This window comes from Rattus norvegicus, chromosome 17 (assembly GCF_021556685.1).
Source record: "Rattus norvegicus strain SHRSP/BbbUtx chromosome 17, alternate assembly SHRSP_T2T, whole genome shotgun sequence".
In the NCBI taxonomy this organism is placed as follows: Eukaryota; Metazoa; Chordata; class Mammalia; order Rodentia; family Muridae; genus Rattus; species Rattus norvegicus.
In genome coordinates this window covers 67,745,133-67,766,977 of record NC_141550.1, presented here as the reverse complement: position 1 = coordinate 67,766,977, position 21,845 = coordinate 67,745,133, and the positions used below count along the sequence as shown (strand labels likewise).

General features: G+C 42.1%; 1 protein-coding gene and 1 pseudogene across 2 annotated transcripts in view; one reads left to right on the top strand and one right to left on the bottom strand.

The window, feature by feature from the left end:
* Positions 1-4,229: 4,229 nt before the first annotated feature.
* On the bottom strand, positions 4,230-11,817 carry LOC102550988 (isopentenyl-diphosphate delta-isomerase 2-like). Its single transcript, XM_087591953.1, has 5 exons — positions 11,677-11,817; positions 9,691-9,853; positions 8,629-8,721; positions 8,066-8,196; positions 4,230-4,780 (listed from the first exon to the last, which is right to left on the bottom strand). Exons 2-5 carry the CDS (start codon positions 9,830-9,832, stop codon positions 4,463-4,465), a joined length of 684 nt encoding a protein of 227 aa, XP_087448079.1. The 5' UTR covers positions 9,833-9,853; positions 11,677-11,817; the 3' UTR covers positions 4,230-4,462.
* Positions 11,022-21,845, top strand: part of LOC148000235 (GTP-binding protein 4-like) — a 41,030-nt pseudogene continuing 30,206 nt past the window's right edge. Inside the window, exon 1 of the transcript XR_015641986.1 lies at positions 11,022-11,174. The product of XR_015641986.1 is annotated as a GTP-binding protein 4-like (transcript). The remainder of the gene's footprint in view (positions 11,175-21,845) is intronic.

Below are 21,845 nucleotides of genomic sequence, written 5' to 3'. Positions count from 1 at the left end.
GTGTTGACAGTAGGGAAAAGCTGTTAGGAATTGTAGTTCAGTCTTTGATGTACACATTGCGTGGTCAGATGATAGGTCAATAGGGTGGTGCTAAGTTGTTGAGGTAAATATTAAAAAATGCTAAACCTATTATCCAGTGCTAGTTCGCCCACCCGTGGGGTCACATGGCGCTGTTGGGTATCTATCTCAGCGACTCCACGCTGCCCCCAAGTCCTCTTAGACCCAGGCAGTCCGCTAGCTGTTCCAGTATGGCACCTTGCCACTCTGATCCCAAGAGTCAGTTCTGGCACCCGTGGGGCTATACGGAACTAGTCATAGTATCTTTGATTATTATCTCTCCTGGCAGTTCTCTGCTAGCCGTGAACTCCCTGGTCCCAGCTACCTGGTAAAATCAAGACTCAACGAACTGCAACCCAACAATCAGATATATGTGTTAAATTCCCAATCCACAATACATCCACACAATAAACTCATAACCCATTGATAAGGGTGTAATCCGTCCATTCAGATAAGATAAATTTTCCTACACAAATCCATTCCTTAAGGAATATACATAACTACCTTGGCAATTCAAGATCACCCGGATCTAGGTCATCCTTCTTGCTCTCCATCTCGATTCTCCTCCTCCTTCCCCTTCTCTCCCACCTTACAAAAGCTTTCTCCCCGCCTTATTATTTTTTTACTGTATTTTTTACTGTACAATCATGGCCTTGACCTAACCTGTGCCAGCCCTCACTTGCATATAGACATCAACCTACACTAGGTTATTATGGGAGTTACACCCTTTCCTTGGCCTGTTGTGTTCAGTGAGTTCTTGGATCTGTTTTCTCTGATACTATTTTAATATAGCCATGTTCCCCTGTGGTCCCAATTAACCCCAATATATTTATTAGGTACCTTTCTATTCCCAGGAATAGGTCATCTCTGCATGTCTGTGCATGTGGGCAGTGTTGAGCAGCAGATGCCCTTCAAATGCTTACCCAAATGCAGTCATAGTCCCTCTTCCAAATGTAGGGGAAGGCTGCTTCCCAAATAGAGTCTCTGTCTGAAGCTCTGCTCACAAAACCCCATTGTTGTGCACTCTTTGGAATGACAGTAAGAAAAGCCTGCTCCCAACAGAGAGAAACTCAGTGACACTGCATGATTTTGATTCTTAATCCTTTGAAGTATCCATTGAAGAACCTGGCCAGCGAGGTTCTTGTTACTTTTACTTTCTTTGAACTCAATAGCTGCACTTCTTTGCTATTATCTTTGAGAATAAATATCCGGGTGCAATGGCTGTTCCAGGTTGTCAATTTGACTATATCTGGAATGAACTATGATCCAGAATTGGAGGGCTCAACTGTAATCCAGATCTTGAGTCTGGAACACACAAGTTCCTGACCTGGATCTTCACATGGAGATCTTGACACACAGTGGCCATGAAAAACTTAGGCCTAGGCAAGTAGTACACAGCCTTAATTTGGGAAACCAAGGCAAGGAGATCTCTGAGTTCAAGGTCAGCTGGGACAGATCCAGGCATGGTGGTACGCACCTTTAGTCTGGACCACACCTTCTGCTGGAGACCTACATAAGGACATTGGCCGAAAGATTTGCTCTTCTTCACCTGCTTGCATTTACTTGCCAGCACATCCGTGGGAACTCAACTTCTACAGAAGACCAGCTGAAACAACTAGCCTTGTGGGACTGAGTAACTACTAGATTCTTGGACTTCCTAGCTACATCTGACCATTTTTTGGGTAGTTGGACTACAGACTGTAATCACAGTATATTCTCTCAGTATAGAGAGACATTCCATAAGTTCTGTGACTCCAGAGAACCCTGACTATTACACATGTAATCCCCCCAATTAGCTGTGAGGACTAAAAGCATGCTGAGAGGTTGACTGTAGTTAATTCATAGTAAGGGAATACTAAAGGTCTTAGGGGAGAAAAATAACTTTTACTCTTATGAGCCTTTACACCTAGATGCGTTTCCTTTCTCTTTTTGTTCTGATCAAGAATGACGGGAGTGTAAAGATTGGTGAGAAAGTCTGGAATGCCTGGAGGACTGATATAACACTGGGACAGCCAATGGTATCAGTCACAGGCTATATTATTCTCAGGGTAGGACTACCCTGTCTTGCTACCCTATTTCAGGTATCCTCCAGACTGCTATGCCCACAAATCTCTAATCACAGATGTTTATGCCCTATGGGTATTCAACTGAACTTTCATGGCAACTGTGGGTATTAAGGTTGACAGAAAACTAAATTAGGGATGGGCAAGATGACTCAGTGGGTAAAGATACCATCAAGGCTGATGACCTGAGTTCAATTCCCATGCCCCTCAGGATAGAAGGAGAGATCCATCTCCTTCCCACTGTCTTCTGATCTCCAGATCTGCACTGTGATACAGGTAACACACACACATACTCTCTCTCTCTCTCTCTCTCTCTCTCTCTCTCTCTCTCTCTCTCTCTCTCACACACACACACACACACACACACACACACAAATAAACATAATATTTTTAAAGGTAGAACGAGAATACAATAACCAACTACCACATGTTCAACCTCTCTCAGCTGTCCATCCTTCTGACCATCCTCATGCTGACATAGGAAAGTGTGGCCTCAGTATTGGTCTGAGCCTTAGCCTCTGGCTCTGACCAGTTTCTTCTGTTTCATTTGTGTCACATGCACAAGCTTATGCTTCATGTTTTCACTGCTTTGCTTCCTCACCATATTGGACTCTGGCCCTCTGAGATCATGAGCCAAGCCAGTTAAGCAGTTTCAGTGCTTGAAGACAATCATATAAGGGGAATTTAATATACATTAATAGACAGGGTGAACACACAATGGCCTGTGTGTGTTAAGGGGCAGACGTCAAAATATGAGCCACAGTTTCCAAGCATGGTAGGTTGAAAAGTTGCGAGGTTGAGGAAGAAGAATTTTGAGTTCTAGGCTAACCTGGGTTACATAGTGTGATGCTCTCACAAACAAACAAACAAACAAACAGAGGTTAGACAAAATGAAATGAAATTGCTTTACAAACACAGGGTTTAATTTAGCAAGATGTAAAATGTAAGCAAAGGTTGTTGGGGGTACCTGGAAGAGAATGGGGGACAAGAGACACGAAGAAAGACGCCAAGACAAGAGTCTGATCAAGGCGACAATTTTATTTTTCCCAAAGCTGAATTTATACCATAACATGAGTAACAGAGGGGGGGGGACTGTGAAACGTTTATGTAGGCCAAGGACACAGTATTCGTGTGGTCAGGGAGTCGGCTGATGTTGACAGGATGTCAGAAAGGTCACAGGTTTGTCATATTATTAGTCAGCAGGAGAGCTTTATCGTATCATTCATCCTGACCACAGATTTGTGTTAGTCTTCTGCAGCTCGCTGGGGATTCTCCATGAACCCAGTCATACTTAATTCTAACCATAATAATAACATCAACAATGGAGGGCTTCAAGGGCATCGCTCCCAACAGTAAAATCCGTATTATTTTTTTCATAAATGGTGTTCTCTCCTCCGTAAGAAAAACAAAACAGCTGGCTAGAGACTTGAGTTCAAAGTGTTCTTTTGAGGACATCAAAGCACTTTGTCAAATCAACTACTTTTAAAAAGTATATTTATTTAAATGACTGCTCACTCATTTACCCAACTGATTTGAGTTTGACTACGTGACTGTGTTCTATACAAATAGTTAGCATAGCAGTGAAGACAGAGGCTCCCACCGGACAGGTTATCTATCCAGTGGCTGCAAGTCAGAGCAGGATACAAGTTAAGTATTAGCTAAGTACTCTAGTCTTGCCAAATTTGGGTGCTTAACAGATTATTCTGGATTTAATGTTCTTACGGTTTCCTCCACACAAAGCCTCAGGCCTTTGAGAGGACTGGCATGCCCGCCATTCAAGGGCTGCCTCCGGTGGTTGTGTAACTTCAGTTCTTACAACGTTGACATCGGCTCTATCTTTAGGGGATCTTTTCTTCTTTAGTTCCTCTGTTTCTAATTTGGGGAAAACAATGCATTTCTTTCTCACACCGAGGCAGTTGAAAATAAAGAAATGAAGCAACTGGGGGAAAAAAGGCAAGAAACCACGGGATGGGATTGGTTGTTGGTAGCATGTTTGCGCGCTGTACGTGAAGCTGCAGGTTCAGCCTCCAGCACCGAGCAGGCATGCTGGTGTGTGCCTGGAATCCAAGGGCCAGAGGAAGTCTAGGCAGGAGGATCAGAAATTCAAAGTCATCCTTGGCTACACGAGAAGTTTGAGGCTGGTCTGGGATACATAGCTCTGTGTCAAGAAAGAAAAGAAAAGAAGATTCAGAGATAATGATAATGATTTTTGGCTTTCTGGAAAAGAAGAGTCCTTTCCCTGTTTTGGTCCGGGTGCATAGCTAACATCTGAGCTGTGGGTCTGCCCTGAGCTCAGTGCTGGACTGGGGCATCCTCACAGCCAGTGTCTGATTTCCTGTTCCTCATACTCTGTATATCTTGTCAAGCTCTATGAACTTGGTCGCTTCATCTAAGTAAGGCCACCATGCATACAGGAACTGCTCCACGACGAATCTCAGCCAGGGGGTGACTTGGACTTCACCCCGGGCCCCCCTTTCTAGGAGCTCTTCCAGTTCCTCTCGAGTCAGGTAGCTGAAGCTACTGACTTCACTTGGATCTGCACAGATCTTGACGTCTTTCTTGATAAGCAGAAGGTAACAAACTTCGTGTTCTCCCCAGACTGCATCAGATTTTGCCTTATAATGATACCTTGTCATAAACACGATGTCCTCTAGAGAAACCTGTGATAGAAATGGATACAATGAGAACAAATGCAATGGTGTAAAATGCAGAATACGTGGAGAAATAAAAGCAAATATATGTGTTCTCAAGAGACATTAACAACTTTGTTTAGTAGTTGGTAATTGATTAAAGCTTAATTTGGTTGACTGATCTGTTCATTTTTTTGTGATTGTAATATATTTTATAAATGATGGATTTTTTACAGTATATTCACACACGTGTAAAATATACTTTACACACACACCGTTTAACACCACTTGCCTCTTTTTACACTTCTTGTTGTTACCCTCTTTCATAACCACCAATCTTCTGTTTTCACCATAAAGACACACACACAGACACACACAGAGACAAACACACGTACACACAGATAAACACACAAACACACAAATCTAGATTCTGTTTATGAAAGAAAATGTGATAATTGTCTTTCTTAGTCTTGTTTTGTTTGGTGTGATGATAACACACATAAATTAATGATAAAATAAATTTTAAAATATTTTTAAAAGAATATATTACACACACATATCCCCCACATTTGTTTTAAATAATATCAACCTTTCATACATCCAATCCAGTCTACTTCTACAATTTGAGTGCTGTGACTACTGTCCCAAGAAACATACACATGTATCTTTGTTGTATGTGTATAAGGACTCCTATGGGCCTGTGTACAAGAGCTATAGAACCAGCTCAAATGGAAGTCTTTTTTTTTCTTAACAAGCAGCAACATCTTGTTTGGCATTTCAATGTAGTTAGGGTAATCATTAGGGTAATGGTTATGATGTTTAAGTTTCACCCCATGCCCTTTAATATACATTAAAGATATAAGACCCGTATGAACTCCAGACATGAAGGGGAGAGATATACTTCCACAGCACTCTTTGCCATTTTTCTTAGAAGTTTTCAGATGTGCCATAGGGAGTGGCATGAGCTTGCATCATCTCTAGGCATTTTCTTTGGTACTCACAACACAACACTGGTGTAAAAAGAAGGGAAACAGGGGCTGCTAAATAGGGCTCGGGCTTGCTTTATTTCTCATGGGAACACAGGGGCCCCCACACTGATACTGGAGAAGATGATGCTTGGCAACTGCTTGGCATAGACAGTTATAGAATAACCCAAACATCTGTGTCTCTTTCTTCTAGCTCATGTTGAGGTGCAGATATGGAAGAGGAAGCCTTATCGAGAGGCCCCGAGCCAGCCTGAAGGACTGCTATTTAAAAGACAGTTCTTCAACCTACTACTGTGTCTTGATTTTGCCAATAATTATTTCATTAAAACTTTGGAAGACATATTTATCATCAATAGATTTAATCGGTGACAGAGCTGTTTAATCTGTTCTCCTCTGCCTTCTCTATCCTTGCTGACTTCTTTAGCCAGTTGTCTCAGCTCGTGGCAAGTGCTTCATGCACTTTGCAAACAGACTTGAGTCCTCAGAAATTTACAAAGGACTCAGAGGCCTTATCTAGAGCACTCGTAAAATGCTGATCAACATTCAAAGCTGTGTTGATACGTTGGACAAATTTACCACGTACTTCCAAAAGTCATTGTCCATGTAGTGTTGGCGTGTTTTCCGTAATCACTCCCAGGCCCTTGCTGTGGATGAGAGTCCTCTGTTCCTGAGTCATTATGAGGTAAACCAGTAGACACGGCGTGGTGTAAGTCATACATGTTTGCCATGTCATGTTTCTCTTGGCAAGTAATATGGCATTCCACATGCAAGAACTGTAAGGGGCCTGCTGTTGTCCGTTGGGGATACTCATGATCACTTTAGTATACGAACTTGTATGGATTTTCAACACTGAAATTCTTTATCTTTTAGTCCACCTAGAACCTTTTTCCTATGTGGTGATAATTTGATTTTTTTTATAATAAACATGAAGTTTCTTGCTTGCAATAACCCCCTGCTTCAGTTGGAAAGGGAGACTCCAAGATTCCCTAAAAAAAAACTTTAAGAGAAAAAAGTCCCTTAAACTCTTCAGCGTGAGCCAAGGAGTTAACAACCTGTGGATTTCTGTCTGGTTTGGGTCTTCTCCACCACAGTCATTTTGATTTCTTGGAGCAGCTCTGGGAAAGGGTGGTTTGAAGGAGTTCAACCATGGATTGGTGCCGCGTGTCTAACCTTGGCTCTGCTCTTTCTGCCAGATCAGCTTCTGTCAACTTATCCTTTTTACTAAACTGGGTAATGACACACCTATTTAAGCAATCCCTTTAATCTCAACCTGGCTACCACTGTCTGCCTAGGACTCATTTCTCAGTCTCCAGGATGCTCTTGTGCCAATGTACAACATGTTTTCCAAACCAAAACCAGACAAACCACCTGGTACCTTTGTAAACTCTTTCTCTACGAAGTTCAGGGTAGACCACGCATAAAGCCCAGGTAAGAGTTGGTCATTCCACATTGCTCTCTTGACATATTCTAACACGATGGCTTCGGTCAGTTGGGCTTTTATTCCATGTCTCATTGAAATCTACTACTATTGGTTCCAAAGACATTGTACTAGTGTGGAAACCTTATAGTTTTTTGTAGGTCCAAAGTCAAGGATGAAGTGAGGGTCCAGAGGTGGGAGTAGCTTCTCACATAGCAAGAGATAATAAGTATTTCCTATAGAAGTCTTCATTCTATTTTTTTTGAGGAGTTTCCATGCTGATTTCCATGGTGGATACACTAGTTTACACCCCACTAGCAGAATAAGAGGGCTTCTTTCTTTCTAACCACATCTCTGTCAGCATTTGCCATTCTTCCCAAGAAGCCATTTTTGATAGTAATAAGACAGAACCTCAGTGTATTTCAGTTCTTCAGTTATATTTCCCCCAAGGACAAAGAACATTAAAGACTTACAGGCTATTTGCACTTGTGTTATGAACTCGGGTTCACTCATTTGTCGATTTGCTGTTGAGATTGTTGGCCTTTTTTTTCTATACCTTAATTTAGACAACTAAATCTTAGTTAGACCCATTGAAATGGCCTGAATCCTTTAAAGAAGAAACTATTCCACCCCCTATTTCAGAGATCACCATGCAAGCTCAGCAGTTTTCTATGGAAAATATCTATCACCTCTCGAGCCCCTGCTCCAGTGGATAAATGAAGGGATGTGCACAGCCAATCCTAGACATTCTTTTCAGTGCATATTTGCATATTTTGTGAAACCTCAGAGTTTTCCCAAAAGCCAGATTCCTCAGTAGATTTGACCTTGCCCAGATATCGAATTCGCCAAGCCCTACCACCTCTTTCTCACAGCCTCTGGGGGAGCTGAGGCCAGTGGCACAGACATGACTACCTGCTCCTGGGCGATGCCCAGCTCAGCCTGCAGCCGTCTCAGGGCTGCCCTCTTCACTCCCAAGGCGTCCTTCTCCTCCATTTCTTCAGGATTACTCAGTGGATGACTAGAACAGGAATCACTAAAGTACCCTGGAGAAAAGACACATGAGAAACAATTTTTTTTTTGGTTCTTTTTTTCGGAGCTGGGGACCGAACCCAGGGCCTTGTGCCTAGGTAAGCGCTCTACCACTGAGCTAAATCCCCAGCCCCGAGAAACAATATTCTTATTTGTCCCTGGAGATACAATAGTTGCAACAGAACTGCAGCCCTCACAGGATCATCAAGGCATGAGAGAGGAGAGAAGGGAAGGGAGTCAGGGTCCTTGCTTCCAGGGCTGTGATGTTGTTAGTTGAAAAACTAAGTGTTAGTTGAAATTCCTGGACAGATCACACCAAGCCAGCACAGTTCTCCCTTTGGGAGGGGAAGAAGCGAGGAAGAGAAAGAGAGAAGAGAGAGTTGTGTTGGAGATTCCACTGAATCAAATCGCGTAGGCCTGTTCTTGTTAAGCCACTGTGAACCTACCAGGGAAGGTAAGCTTCGTGTCTGCTCGGCGCTGAATCAGAACTTTCTTCTCTGAGTTGAACAAAGCAACACTGAAGGCTCGGTGCAGCAGCCCTGAAAAGGCAAAGGTCCTCGTGTGCGCATGCGTGACAGACTTGTGACGGTTGCCTGCATCCTGTCTTCAATCTCCATGTTTCCAAAGAGACCTAGATGCTTCTAGCAGTTGCATGCTTCATAGGACCAAGGTTTCATACCATCTAGCTATTAAAACTTATTTGACAAACTTGTGAGGGAAAACCAGATCTAGATGCTAGCGAAGCAAAATCCGCACACAAAGATTTTATTCAGGATTATTGTAACTGGGACAAAAGAGACCTCGGTATAGATTTGGGACCAACTCTGAGCATCAAATGGACACTTAAAGTCAAGTGACAGAGTGGAGGTGAGGGGAAATGTCTAAATGGGAAGAAAGACAAGGAAAAAGGAGAGTTGGGAGAAATTGGTACGTTCAGCTGGCCTTGGAGATCCATGAAGTTTTGAGGCAGAGGTAGGCAGGTCTCTGTGAGTTTCAGGTCTGCCTGTAATTCCTAGCAAGTTTCAGACCAGCCAGGACTGCACCATGAGACTCTGTCTCAGAACAAACAAATAACACCTAGATAATCCAATACCCCCGTGATAGGGCTTGAAAACACGATTGAGGTTCAGGAGGGGGAATTCTTTTTGATCCTCACAGGATTCTTATCCCATAGGATTTTAGAGGGAAGTGCGCAGCTGCCTATAAGGTTCAGAATTCTGATGCTGGATGGTTTAAACAGACAATCTTCTGTCCAAGTCGCCTCCTCATTTTCGTCTTTGCCTCTTTATCAAATAAAAAGGGAGAGGAGGAGAAAGGGAGGGAAGAGGGAATGAATGGAGAGGGAGTGAGAAGAGAAAAGGAGACAGAAGGATAGGGAGAGGAAGAGGGAGAGGGAAAGGGAGAGGAAGAAGAGGGAGAGGGAGAGGGAGGGAGAGGGAGAGGGAGAGGGAGAGGGAGAGGGAGAGGGAGAGGGAGAAACTATTGCACAGTAGACAAAACAAAACTACCTTTCTCAATGTTTTTATTCTGATGGCAGTTCCTCTTAGTGTCTGCACCAATGACCTTATCGTTTTCATCAACAACAATCATCATCTCATCTAAACGCTCCAGCTGGTGTTTATCGATCCAGTCAACAGTGACATCAGCCATGTCTGCTAGCTGTGATCCGACCTGTGTAAAAGAGTAGCACCATCTACTGTTTTGCTATTCGTTATCAGACACCTCCAAGGTCATCACACAGCTTCATCCCTCAATGACAGAAAACACTATCTATGGACGCAATATCGTTGTTAGGTACCAACGGGGCATGTATGTTTCCAATTGTATATTTCTGTAGAGAAGCTCTTGATGACTTTCTGAGTGAGAACATAGCCCTCAAGGTCCCTTGAGTCTTTTCAAAGATGACCCAAAGGTAAATCTCCACAAAATGAATGAATGCCGAGGAAAAGTACATGTAATGCTGTTTGTGACATATTTCAAAATGAAGGCCTGGCGGTTGGAACAGACCTGGAGACATTCTATATAGTCTTTCCAGAAAGTCATGTTCACCCATAGAAAGGCTAGTGTCTCCCTCTTACTGTCTGTCTTAGTTAGGGTTTTACTGCTGTGAACAGACACCATGAGCAAGACAAGTCTTGTAAAGACAACATTTAATTGGGGCTGCCTTACAGGTTCAGAGGTTCAGTCCATTATCATCAAGGCGGGAACATGGCAGCATCCAGGCAGGCATGGTGCAGGAGCTGAGAGTTCTACATCTTCATCTGAAGGCTGCTAGCAGGATACTAGATTCCAGGCAGCTAGGATGAGGGTCTTAAAGCTCACACCCACAGTGACACACCTGTAACAGGACCTCACCTCCTAATAGTGCCGCTCCCTTGCCCGAGCATATACAAACCTTAACAATGTCCAGATGGATTTTCTAAGAACATATTGTCAGTAACAATTATTTTGACCAAGTGTTTCTATTTTCTTTCCCCTCCTGTTTGTAAGTCCAAGACAGTTTTTCTATGTAATCCAAGTTGGGATCAATTTAATTCATTAGCCTTCTGCAAAAGCCTCCTAAGGACCAGTAAGTTTGGCACGGGTCCCTATGTCCGGCTTTTGCCCTCTTTAAAGAAATATGAAGGGGGTGGTAAATACAGTCAATTCCTTATGTAGGTATAGAAAATGTCAGAGTGAGACCCATTATTGTGTACAGCAAACGTATGTTAGTAAGAGAAGCAAACAGTCACATTAAAGACTTTGTAATTCAATTCTGCTGTCCATCCTCATCCTCTTATTTCCCTACAAAATCATTGTCTCGGGGAAGAGGCTGCTTAGCTAGATCTCAGAGCATGGGATGGAGCAAAAATCCAAGAGGGGTGGGGAGGAAGAATTTAAAAAATATATTGACGACTTCCTCAGCAAAGGACTTTCTAGAGTGAAAGATACGAATCACTCCTGGCTATTGGAAATTGTGGTGGTGATGTCCAGGCTGACCTGGGACCTTCGGGTGTGAAAGGGCCACAGTTAGGAGGTCTCTAAGTCTTAGTGTTTTGAACAGGAAGCCTTGCCCTAGTCTCTCTGTGTCTCACTTTATCCTGTCGCCTTCCTTGTGCAATCTGTTCTCTTCTTCTTTTCTTCAACCCTTGAACAAATGTTCCAGGCATCAACTATCTCCAGTGCCATGGAACAGGGCAAAATTATAAAAAACAAAGGAAATATAAAAGAGCTAGAAAAATACATTCATGAACAGGGTAAGTAAGATTCTCTTAGAAAAATCCTTTCTAGATACTAATATAATAGCACACATTTCAAGACACAACCGAACCACTAGTAAGTATCCACCTGGGGAAAGACATGCACAAAAAACAGGACAAATCAAAATGCAAAATTTTATCTTCCTGACATATTGTAGACCTATCACGTTATCAGAAGTTCTTGTTTTACAATAAAAATGTGCATAGTAGGAGATCACAGAAGAGCATAAATACATGATTTAAATATAAAGAAACCTGCTGAAGGGAGATCTCTTCCGTCGGAGGGCAGTCGACCAAATTCTCAGTGCAGTGGAGACATGGGCTTCTCCTCCTCCCTTTTATTCTAGGCAGGCCTTCTGAAGAATGGACAGTGGCCAGCCCGGTGTCAGGGACACCTCTCCCACTTAATCTACAAATCCAGTGCTAATCTCTTCCAGGAACTCCCTCGACAATCTCTCGTCTCTATGAGAAAATGCCTGACGAAAGAAAATTAAAGAAAGAATGTTTATTTAGCTTGCATTTTGAGGAGGCTGCCCGTGATGCTAGGAAGGTGGGGTGACAAAGGAGTTTAAATGAGTGGACAGGAAAGTGAGGCAGCTGGTTACACCACAAACAAAACAAAGGGACAAAGAGGAATTCAGCTGTCTTTCTATCGCCCCCACCCCTCTTAATTCAGTCTGGAACTCTCGGCCAAGAGCTGCCCAGAGGTGTGTCTCATAGGTGATTTTGAATTTCTTCAAGTTGATAGATTAACCATTTCATAGATACACAAAGAAATAATATTTGATTCCTACCTGAGGTTAGTGTTGTAAGTTCCCACATAAAGTTAACCCTCACTTAAAAGTAACGTACTTATAATTCCTGTTAGCTGATGAGAGGGCTTTATCACTCAGTTTCTAAAAGACTGCCCAGCTTAAAATAAAAACATAAGGGGTTGGGGATTTAGCTCAGTGGTAGAGCGCTTGCCTAGCAAGCGCAAGGCCCTGGGTTCGGTCCCCAGCTCCGAAAAAAAAAAAAGAAAAAGGAGAAAAAAATAAATAAAAACATAAGAAAGAAACAATGAGAGCAGAATAGAAGTTAGAATTTTTTTGTAAATAAAACTCAACATCCTACCAAGAGAAGTATTTTCAAGAGTTCATGAAATATCTGTGTTTGGGACGAGGTAATAGACCATTGACAAAAGCTGAAGCCATAGATGACATTTTATATGTGCTACAACCAACACTAAACATATGTCTATACTTCAAAACAGTAGGAAAATGATGCCGTGAGATAATTTAGTAAGTAATGTCAGAAAGTTTCATATTATAGCTTGTATAATTCACTGGCATTGCCATCACTGACAAGCCTGGTTCAGTGGAATACACCTGTTACTCCAACACTCCAGAAGGTGAAGCAGGAGGATCAGGAATTCAAGACTAACGTAGCCTACATAGTGAGGCACTGTCATAAACAGGACAAAAGAGGATGGTGGTAAGATGGACACACTTGTTGCTTTTGTAGAGGACTCAGATTCAGTTCCCTGGCACCCCCTATGGCTTCTCTCAACCATCAAAGTCCAGGTTAGGATATCTGATACCCTCTTCTGGCCTCCACGGGCACTTCTGCATACAGTGCCCATTCATACACGTGGGCACTCATAGATACAATAAAATAAAGATAGATACATCTCTTTTCAAAAGGATGTAACAAAGAACGTCATGTCTTTAAATGGTGCATTAATTTCTTTAAGTGGTGCGTTATGAAATTTATTGCCCTTCATTTTAAAGATGAACATTTAAAAAAGAACATTTTGAAATGGGGTTGGAGAGATGATTCAGCAGTTATGAGAGATTATTTCTCTGGGAAAGGACCCAGGTTCAGTTCCCATCACCCTATGGTGGCTCATAACCTGTAGAACCAAATTAAGCACAGAATGTACTACGGGCAAATTCACTCAGTATTCTCTATCCCTTTTCAACGGGCTCCAGAGCATAAGAGAGGGAATGTTGTCACTGGGTTAGTGGAGGAATCTGGATCTGTAGAGCACAAAAATACAAGTCATGAAGAGAAAGAATGAGAGGAGAGAAGGGAGAAGAGACAGATACAGAAGGAAGAAGAAAGAAAGAGATAGGGGTGGAGATCGTGGTTGAAGAATACAAAGAATTTTCCTAAAACAGTTTTCACAACTTTTTTTTTCATTGCTGAAGGGAACCCTGGGCCTCACTAAGGCTCTATCACTGTGCAAGATTTCCACTGTTATGGTTTTCAGAGTTGCAGTTCATAACCAAGATGGTACACATGAAAGCCTTAGAAGAGGATTTATAAAATCAGACGATTACTAGGAAAGATTGTTATGTTATATGGAGACAAACTAGAAGCAGCAGAAAGAGTATGAGCTATCAAGGGGAGATAGAGAAAGACAGGGCTAGAAGAAAAGCAAGCAATTGGTGGGAGAGTGAAATTTCAGTGGATAAAACTCGGGGATGCTCTTCCCGAAGACATGGGTTCGATTCTCAGCTCCCACATTTTGTCTCACAAGAATCTGTAACTCAGTTCCAGGGAATCTAATGCTCTTTTCTGACCGTCACAGGCACTTGGGTGCATGTAGTACATAGACAGCCATGTAGGCAAAACACCCTCACATATAACATGATAATAAAATGTTTGAAACAAAGATTAAGAACTGCAAAAAGACTGGGTTAAAAGGATTAGACAGAGCAGTGCATATATGAGGGGGACACATGCACACAAAAACAAAACAATAAAAAACAAAACAAACATGTGTACTTTGAAAAACAGTAGCCCAGCTTATGCTTGCTGGGTGTGGTGGCTTACACTTCTAATCCTAGCACTCAGGAGGCAGAGGCAGGTGGATCTTTGTGAGATTGAGGCCATCCTGGTCTACAGAGTGATTTTCAGGACTGTCAGGGCTACATAGAGAGACATTGTCTCAAAAGAAAAAACGGAATTAGTATTACTGAATTCAGACGGATAGGGCTGGGAGAGGTTCAGTAAGTGAAGCGCTTTCTTCTAGGGGAGACCCTGTGAAGAATTGATATCCTTTTCCATGATTTATTTGTGAGGCCATGGTGGAATTCTGGCAATGAAACCCAAAGCTTCACATGTGCTAAGAAAGTGAACGGCATCTCCGTCCTATTTTCTTTTCAAATGTTTGGTCGAGCTCTCCAGTGAGGCCACCCTGCGTATCCTTTCTCTGCGGGAAGATTTTAATTGCTCATCTCTTAAAGAGGTATACAGGACTGGATTCACATCCCTGTATCAAGCAATTATTTATCAATTCCATCACTAATTTTAAAAATATGGGGCTGGAGAGATGGCTCAGCGGTTAAGAGCACTGACTGCTCTTCCAGAGGTCCTGAGTTCAATCCCCAGCAACCACATGGTGGCTCACAACCATCTGTAATGGGATCCAATGCCCTCTTCTGGTGTGTCTGAAGACTCTACAGTGTACTCATATAAGTAAAATAAATATATCTTTAAAAAAACTGCCCTCTCTCTTTCTCTGTTCTGATCTCTCTCTCTCTCTCTCTCTCTCTCTCTCTCTCTCTCTCTCTCTCTCTCTCTCTCTCTCTCTCTCTCTCTTTTATTAACTTGAGCATTTCTTATTTACATTTCGAATGTTATTCCCTTTCCCAGTTTCTGGGCCAACATCCCCCTAACCCCTTCCCCCTCCCCTTCTTTATGGGTGTTCCCCTCCCCATCCTCCCCCTATTGCCGCCCTCCCCCCAACAATCTAGTTCACTGGGGGTTCAGTCTTAGCAGGACCCAGGGCTTCCCCTTCCACTGGTGATCTTACTAGGATATTCATTGCTACCTATGAGGTCAGAGTCCATGGTCAGTCCATGTATAGTCTTTAGGTAGTGGCTTAGTCCCTGGAAGCTCTGGTTGCTTGGCATTGTTGTTCATAAGGGGTCTCGAGCCCCTTCAAGCTCTTCCAGTTCTTTCTCTGATTCCTTCAATGGGGGTCCTATTCTCAGTTCAGTGGTTTGCTGCTGCCATTCGCCTCTGTATTTGCTGTATTCTGGCTGTGTCTCTCAGGAGATCTACATCCGGCTCCTGTCAGCCTGCACTTCTTTGCTTCATCCATCTTGTCTAATTGGGTGGCTGTATATGTATGGGCCATATGTGGGGCAGGCTCTGAATGGGTGTTCCTTCAGTCTCTGTTTTAATCTTTGCCTCTCTATTCCCTGCCATGGGTATTCTTGTTCCCCTTTTAAAGAAGGAGTGAAGCATTCACATTTTGATCATCTGTCTTGAGTTTCGTTTGTTCTAGGGATCTAGGGTAATTCAAGCATTTGGGCTAAAAGCCACTTATCAATGAGTGCATACCATGTGTGTTTTTCTGTGGTTGGGTTACCTCACTCAGGATGATATTTTCCAGTTGTTCTGATCTCTCTTAAGTCACGTCCCTTTCCTCTCTCTCCTCATGAGAGTTGGGCATATCCTAAAAAAAAAAATGATCCTATCAATGTGAAGGCAGTACAGATGTTTTTCTTATTGACTTTTGGTATTTTTTTTAAAAAGCTAGTAGATCACTTTAGAGAAGTTTTTATTTGCAGAAAAATGAGGAGAAAGCACATTTTCATGTAGTCTCCTCATATGCAAGCCACTCCTGTCCCTGTTATTGCTACTTTGCTTTAGTACGATACATTTATTATTACCAATGAACCTACAATGACACCTCAGTGTCATATAAGGTCAACAGTTTACAAGAAGGCTAATTCTTGGTGTACTTTCTTTAGACAGATGTATAATGACACATACTTGTCATTGTAGTTGCATACAGAAGTTTCATGGTTAATCAGGGATGAACCTGATTAATGAGTCAGTTTCTCTGAACAACCAGGATTACAATCCCAAAGGTATCCTCCCTACTCCGACATCCTCCCTAATTTCCAGCCCATCACCATTGAGCTTTTAACTGCTTCCATTTAAAAGAATAGTTTTATTTTATTCTATGTGTATGGGTGTTTTTCCTTCATTTTTAAAAAAAGATTGATTTATTTATTTCAAGTATGTGAGTACACTGTCACTGTCTTCAGACACACCAGGAGAGGGGTTCGGATACCATTACAGATAGTTGTGAGCCACCATGTGGTTGCTGGGAATTGAACTCAGTACCTCTGGAAGAGCAGTTGGTGCTCTTAACCACTGAGCCATCTCTCCAGCCCTTTCCTTCAATTTTTATGCACAGCATATAAATTCATGGTTTCCCAAAGGCTAGGAGAGGTGTCAGATCCCCTGGAACTGGAGTAACAGATAGCTTTGAACTGCCATGTGAGTGCTGGGAACAGGTTTCGATCTTCTCTAAGAGCAGTCAGTGCTCTTAACCACAGAGCCTTCTCTCTAGGTCCCTAACTTTCTCTATTTTAATATGTTAAATTCATTCTCTGAGATTTTCATATGTGCATATAATGTATTTCTATCTTGTTTGCCTCGTATTCCCACCAACTCCTCCTGGATTCTCTCTTCACATTCCCCTCCAACCTCACGTCTTTCCTTGTTTGGTTTTGTAATGTCTTGGGTGACACCGCCTTTTCTTTTCCAGAATGTCATGTGTTTGGGACAATATGCTATGTTTCCTTCTGTATTGAGAAGGTTGTCTTTATTCTTTAAGTGGCTGACTCTTTAAAACACAAAAAGGTAAAGTAATTCGGAAGGACAATCAAGGGAGATTCTGCATATCAACCTCACACTGCCGCACATGTGCACTTGAACCCATACAGACATGAGAACACACCCGTGAACACATGCATGCAGAAGTTTCTTTCTCTTCACCTCTTTGTCTCTCTCTGTCTCTCTCTGTCTCTGTCTCTCTCTGTCTCTCTGTCTCTGTCTCTCTCTGTCTCTCTGTCTCTGTCTCTCTCTGTCTCTCTCTGTCTCTCTCTCTCTCTCTCTCTCTCACACACACACACACACACACACACACACACACACACACACACACACACATGAGAGAAGATTAGAATAGATGCACGTCCCTGTGTGCACATCCTCTATCAGAACGTGGCCATCCTAACTCGTGCTACAGCTGTCTCTGTTGTCCTCAAGCCTTTGGGTCTGATGCCATGCTGTCAGTTTCTGTTACAGTGTTTTCTTACCATCTTTATTTAGAGGTTTGCTTCCAAAGTCATTGATTTTCTGATTCTGTTCTCTTCTCAGCCCATTGATTTCCTCTCCAACCTTCACTTTCTTCTTTTTTTCTTGAGGTTAGTTCGCTCTTCAATTTCTGGTTTCTTGAGGTATAAATTGTTATCTGTCTGAGGTTTCTTATGGTTTTTAGAGTTTTGTGTACACATGTGTGAGCGTGTTCATGTGTGTACAGGTGCATGCACCCATGGCATGAATGTGGAGGTCAGAGGACAACCCTGGGTGTCTGTCTTCAGGTGACCTTTATCTGCTATTCGATATGGGGTCTCTTATTATCCTGCATCTGTCCCTACTAGCAAGCTTCAGAAGGTTTTGTCTGTTGCTTTCTCCTGTCTCACCATCACCAGAGGTACAAGGCTGCCACCACACGCAGCTTTTCAATGTGGAATCTAGAGATCAGAACTCCACTCCTCGCTCTACGGAGGTAAATCCTCTACAACGGTGCCGTCTCACCAGCCCATTCGACCTTTTTTCTGATATGGGCACTCATAGTTATAACTGCTCCCCAGCATTATTGATCAATATGTTGTGGGTGCCCTCACTTGACTAAATATATTTCGCTAATTTCCTTTGTGATATCCTTGAATTGTAAGTTACCTAGAAGAAGTGTGTGATTTAGCTTCCAAATGTTTGGATTTTATAAATTTCCTCCTGTTATTGATTTGTGGTTTAATCTTATTGATCTCATATGATTTTGTTTCCCTTTACAGTTATTAAATTCTATTCCACGTCTCAGCCTATCCTGAAATGTATTCATACACATAAAATTAAAAAAAATCTAAATGAACAAAATTAATCAGCAGAGTATTGTCTTCAAAACTGAGATTTTTTTGGGAGGTGGGGGGTTCAAAATAGGGTTTTTCTGTGCAGCCCCATCTGTCCTGGAACTCACTCTGTAGACCAGGCTGGCCTTAAACTCACAAAGATCTGCCTGCCTCTGCCTCCTGAGTTCTGAGATTAAAGGTATCTTCCACCATTGTCCAGCTAAAAGTGAGAATTGTTAGTATTTACGGGATCTCTCCTCCCCTCTAGCTTTGATTCTGAAATATGTCATAACCATCTTTTTCTTTGATCTAGAATTCTGCCATGATTAGAGAGAAAGAATGACTAGGCAAGGTTGGAGCAACATGAAAGCAAATGGTTGAGAAAAGTGTGATTTTTTTCCCTCAGACTTTATCATTAGTTCTGACATGACCTCTAAGTTTTTCTTAGTTTTCTATTTATTTTTAACGTCTCCTTGAATGATTTTCCTTATTTTTAAATTTTAATCACAGCAGCCTGTTCATGTGTGACCTTCAGTTAAAACTTTCAGTAGAGTGAGGAAAAGAAATCCCAACCATACAGGGTCAAGGGTTTCCCCCATAAGGCAGGAAGAAAGCCAAGTTCTTTGTAGATAGCCTTCCCATTTTCCCCAAATCCTCATGAGTTGAATTAACATAATCATAAAACACAGGAGCAGCTAAAGTACCAAATTACAGTTTCCCCTGCAACCATTTCCTCTTTTTGTCAAATTAAATATCAGAGTGATGACAGATGAAAGGTTCAAGTGAGCACACAAACAAAAGGATACCTTAAATCGCTTATTGAAAGCAGCAAAATGGCACCCAAATACATCTGAAAATCGAGCTCAGAGTAAACCATCAGCAAAAGAGTGGACCATCAGCAAAAACATGAAGGTCCCAGCCCAGAAAGAACTCCCTAACAATCCACTTGGGGTGGCAATATCAGATGGCTGGTCACGAGGTCCCGTGCTGGTATCCGGTGTCTACCTGGGTGACTCGTTTGGTGATCACAGATTGTTTGGCGTGCCCAGATTTATCCACACAAAACTGTCAACACAAAAACGAAACTCTCAACTCCAGGGGAATAAGATATTATTATCAAATATGAGTGATCACCAGGTGGGAACACAGATTCCGGTTATCTCAAACCTCATGTTCCACTGTGAAAGTGTAGTCACATGGGATTTTATTAGTTATAGAACAAAGTGAGAAAAAAAAATAGGGACCTTTACCAAACACATTGGTGGAGGACAATAGGTAGATATGAACTAAGGAAATCTCTGTTAATGACCCAAGTATTTTCCAGTAATATTCTTTGGCTTTCAAACTGCTGAAGGCTAGTGTTTTTCTAAGAGAATTGGATAGTAACAGAGATATAAAAGAATGACATAGAAGAATGGCTTCCAAAGGAACTGAAATTAGCCCAAAGTAATTGGCTCTAACCTGTTATATTTTAACTCTATAATCATAGGTTCCATCATTTGTCCTTGTAGAATCCTTAACATATGGGGCTCCTCAGTATGTGTTTGTCAGATAGAGTTCAAAAGGCAAAGAGATTCATTCAGGTCATGTAAAGGCGAATGTGTCAGTATTTAGTTGAGCCGGCCTCTCCTAGCTCCACGGGGATGGGAGGATGATTAGAAGACCCATGGCAACACCTTGGGATAAAGAGGCAAACCTGTTTATGGAGAACATCTGTGGATGTTAGCAATCTAAGTAAAGCAGTGCCTTCCCAACATTGCATTGAACTCAACATTGGTCTTTTGACGAAGCAAGTAATGGAATCTTTTCATCCTGTCTTGTTACTTGCAAACATTTTGCTTTAGTATCGCTTTCATTGCTGATTTCTGGTTCAGTTTTGGCTGGACATCTGTAGGCCCTCGGAGATCCTTCCATTCCTCGGTGAATAAATACAAAGATTGTATCACATGGGTGACATACTGCTAGCCTCTGAGTGTTTATAGAATTGGAGAAACAGTTGGAAAAAATCAGAATTTTTAAGTGGTATCCTGCCTGCATGAAAAGGGGCTTAACCTCCCAATCCAAAAGGGTATCAAATGAAAATTCCAGTGCAAGGGATGGCATCATTCCCTGTGAAGTGTTGATCAAGAAGACCCAAAGGCCCCTAAAATGACAGAGTATCACTAATGCTATTGGTTGCATGCCCGAGCTAGATGGTACAACTATAGGCTTAAGATCATGTAGTATGTGAAGAAGACAACCTCAGACTGAGCTGAAAGCTGCCTTCTGAAGGGTGACTTTTATGGTCACTGGAAGTTATTATTATCCAAGATGTCAAGGGAGCATTTTCGACAACTGTTCTGTGCAGGGGTGGACCTTATCAACATGAACAATAAGATTTGCCATCTAGTACAGTAGTGGCATAGGTACAATGGTTATGAACAGAGCAACAGATTCCTGGTTGGGATTAAGAACTGCTCCATAAAGGAAAGTCATGTCTGGCACTGTAGTCAAGGACAAACTTGTGATTTGTGAAGTCCTAGGCCCCATTATGGAAGCAACAGCGACTGTCTGGTTGAGTAGGGTACCTGTCAAATTGTCCTCTCTCTAAACATTTGTGTTGATGCCTATAGACTACAGCTGCTGTTCCACATTTGTTTTGGAAGAAAACAACAAATGGGTAGTGGTTGCTGATAGATTTACCACTGGCTAAAATCTCAGGTAGAGATGAAGCTTAGGGTGTCATTGCCGTCCAACATTAAAAGAGGGATTATGAGTATATCGCCCCATCCAGGGTTCAAGGAACACTGTAGACAAGAGGATAGAGAGAATGTAAGAGTTGAAGAAAAGGGGAGGTAGCCTCGATCTAGACATGGAAAGTAATGATTAGTGGAGCAGAGTGATAGAATGATAGCAGTCAGATCTATGGTGGCAGTCATGGGGCTAATGATACTAGTAGATGGGTGGGGGTAAACTCAAAGGAGCTTCACTTGGGATTTAAGCCATTCATCCTTTCTGTCTTTCCCACTCCACCATCTTCAAATGATCTTGGAAAATGCTAGAGCATTCAAGAAGTAGACGGCTGATTGAAGGAGGACTCCATGATGGAGCTTCTATATTGCAAGGACTGTGAATTGACTCAGCCATTTTGAAGTCACCCAAATTCTTGTAATGTACCCTTGCCCCATGCTCCATAAGGAAATGAACACACCGAGTCACCAACCTGGATTCTGGTGGACTCACACTTTGGTCTGTCATTGGTGTCCTATCTGAGTGAACAGGCATTTGTTTTCATCTTGCCTGTTATTGTAATCATTATGTCTCACAGTATATTCAGATGGAAAAATTAGGAAAAAAAACCACCCTGTGTACATAGAACACATTAATACTTAATTTGTTGGCCCCTGAACATGCACTTTCTTTTTTTTTATTAACTTGAGTATTTCTTATATACATTTCAAGTGTTATTCCCTTTCCCGGTTTCCGGGCAAACATCCCAATAACCCCTCCCCCTCCCCTTCTTTATCG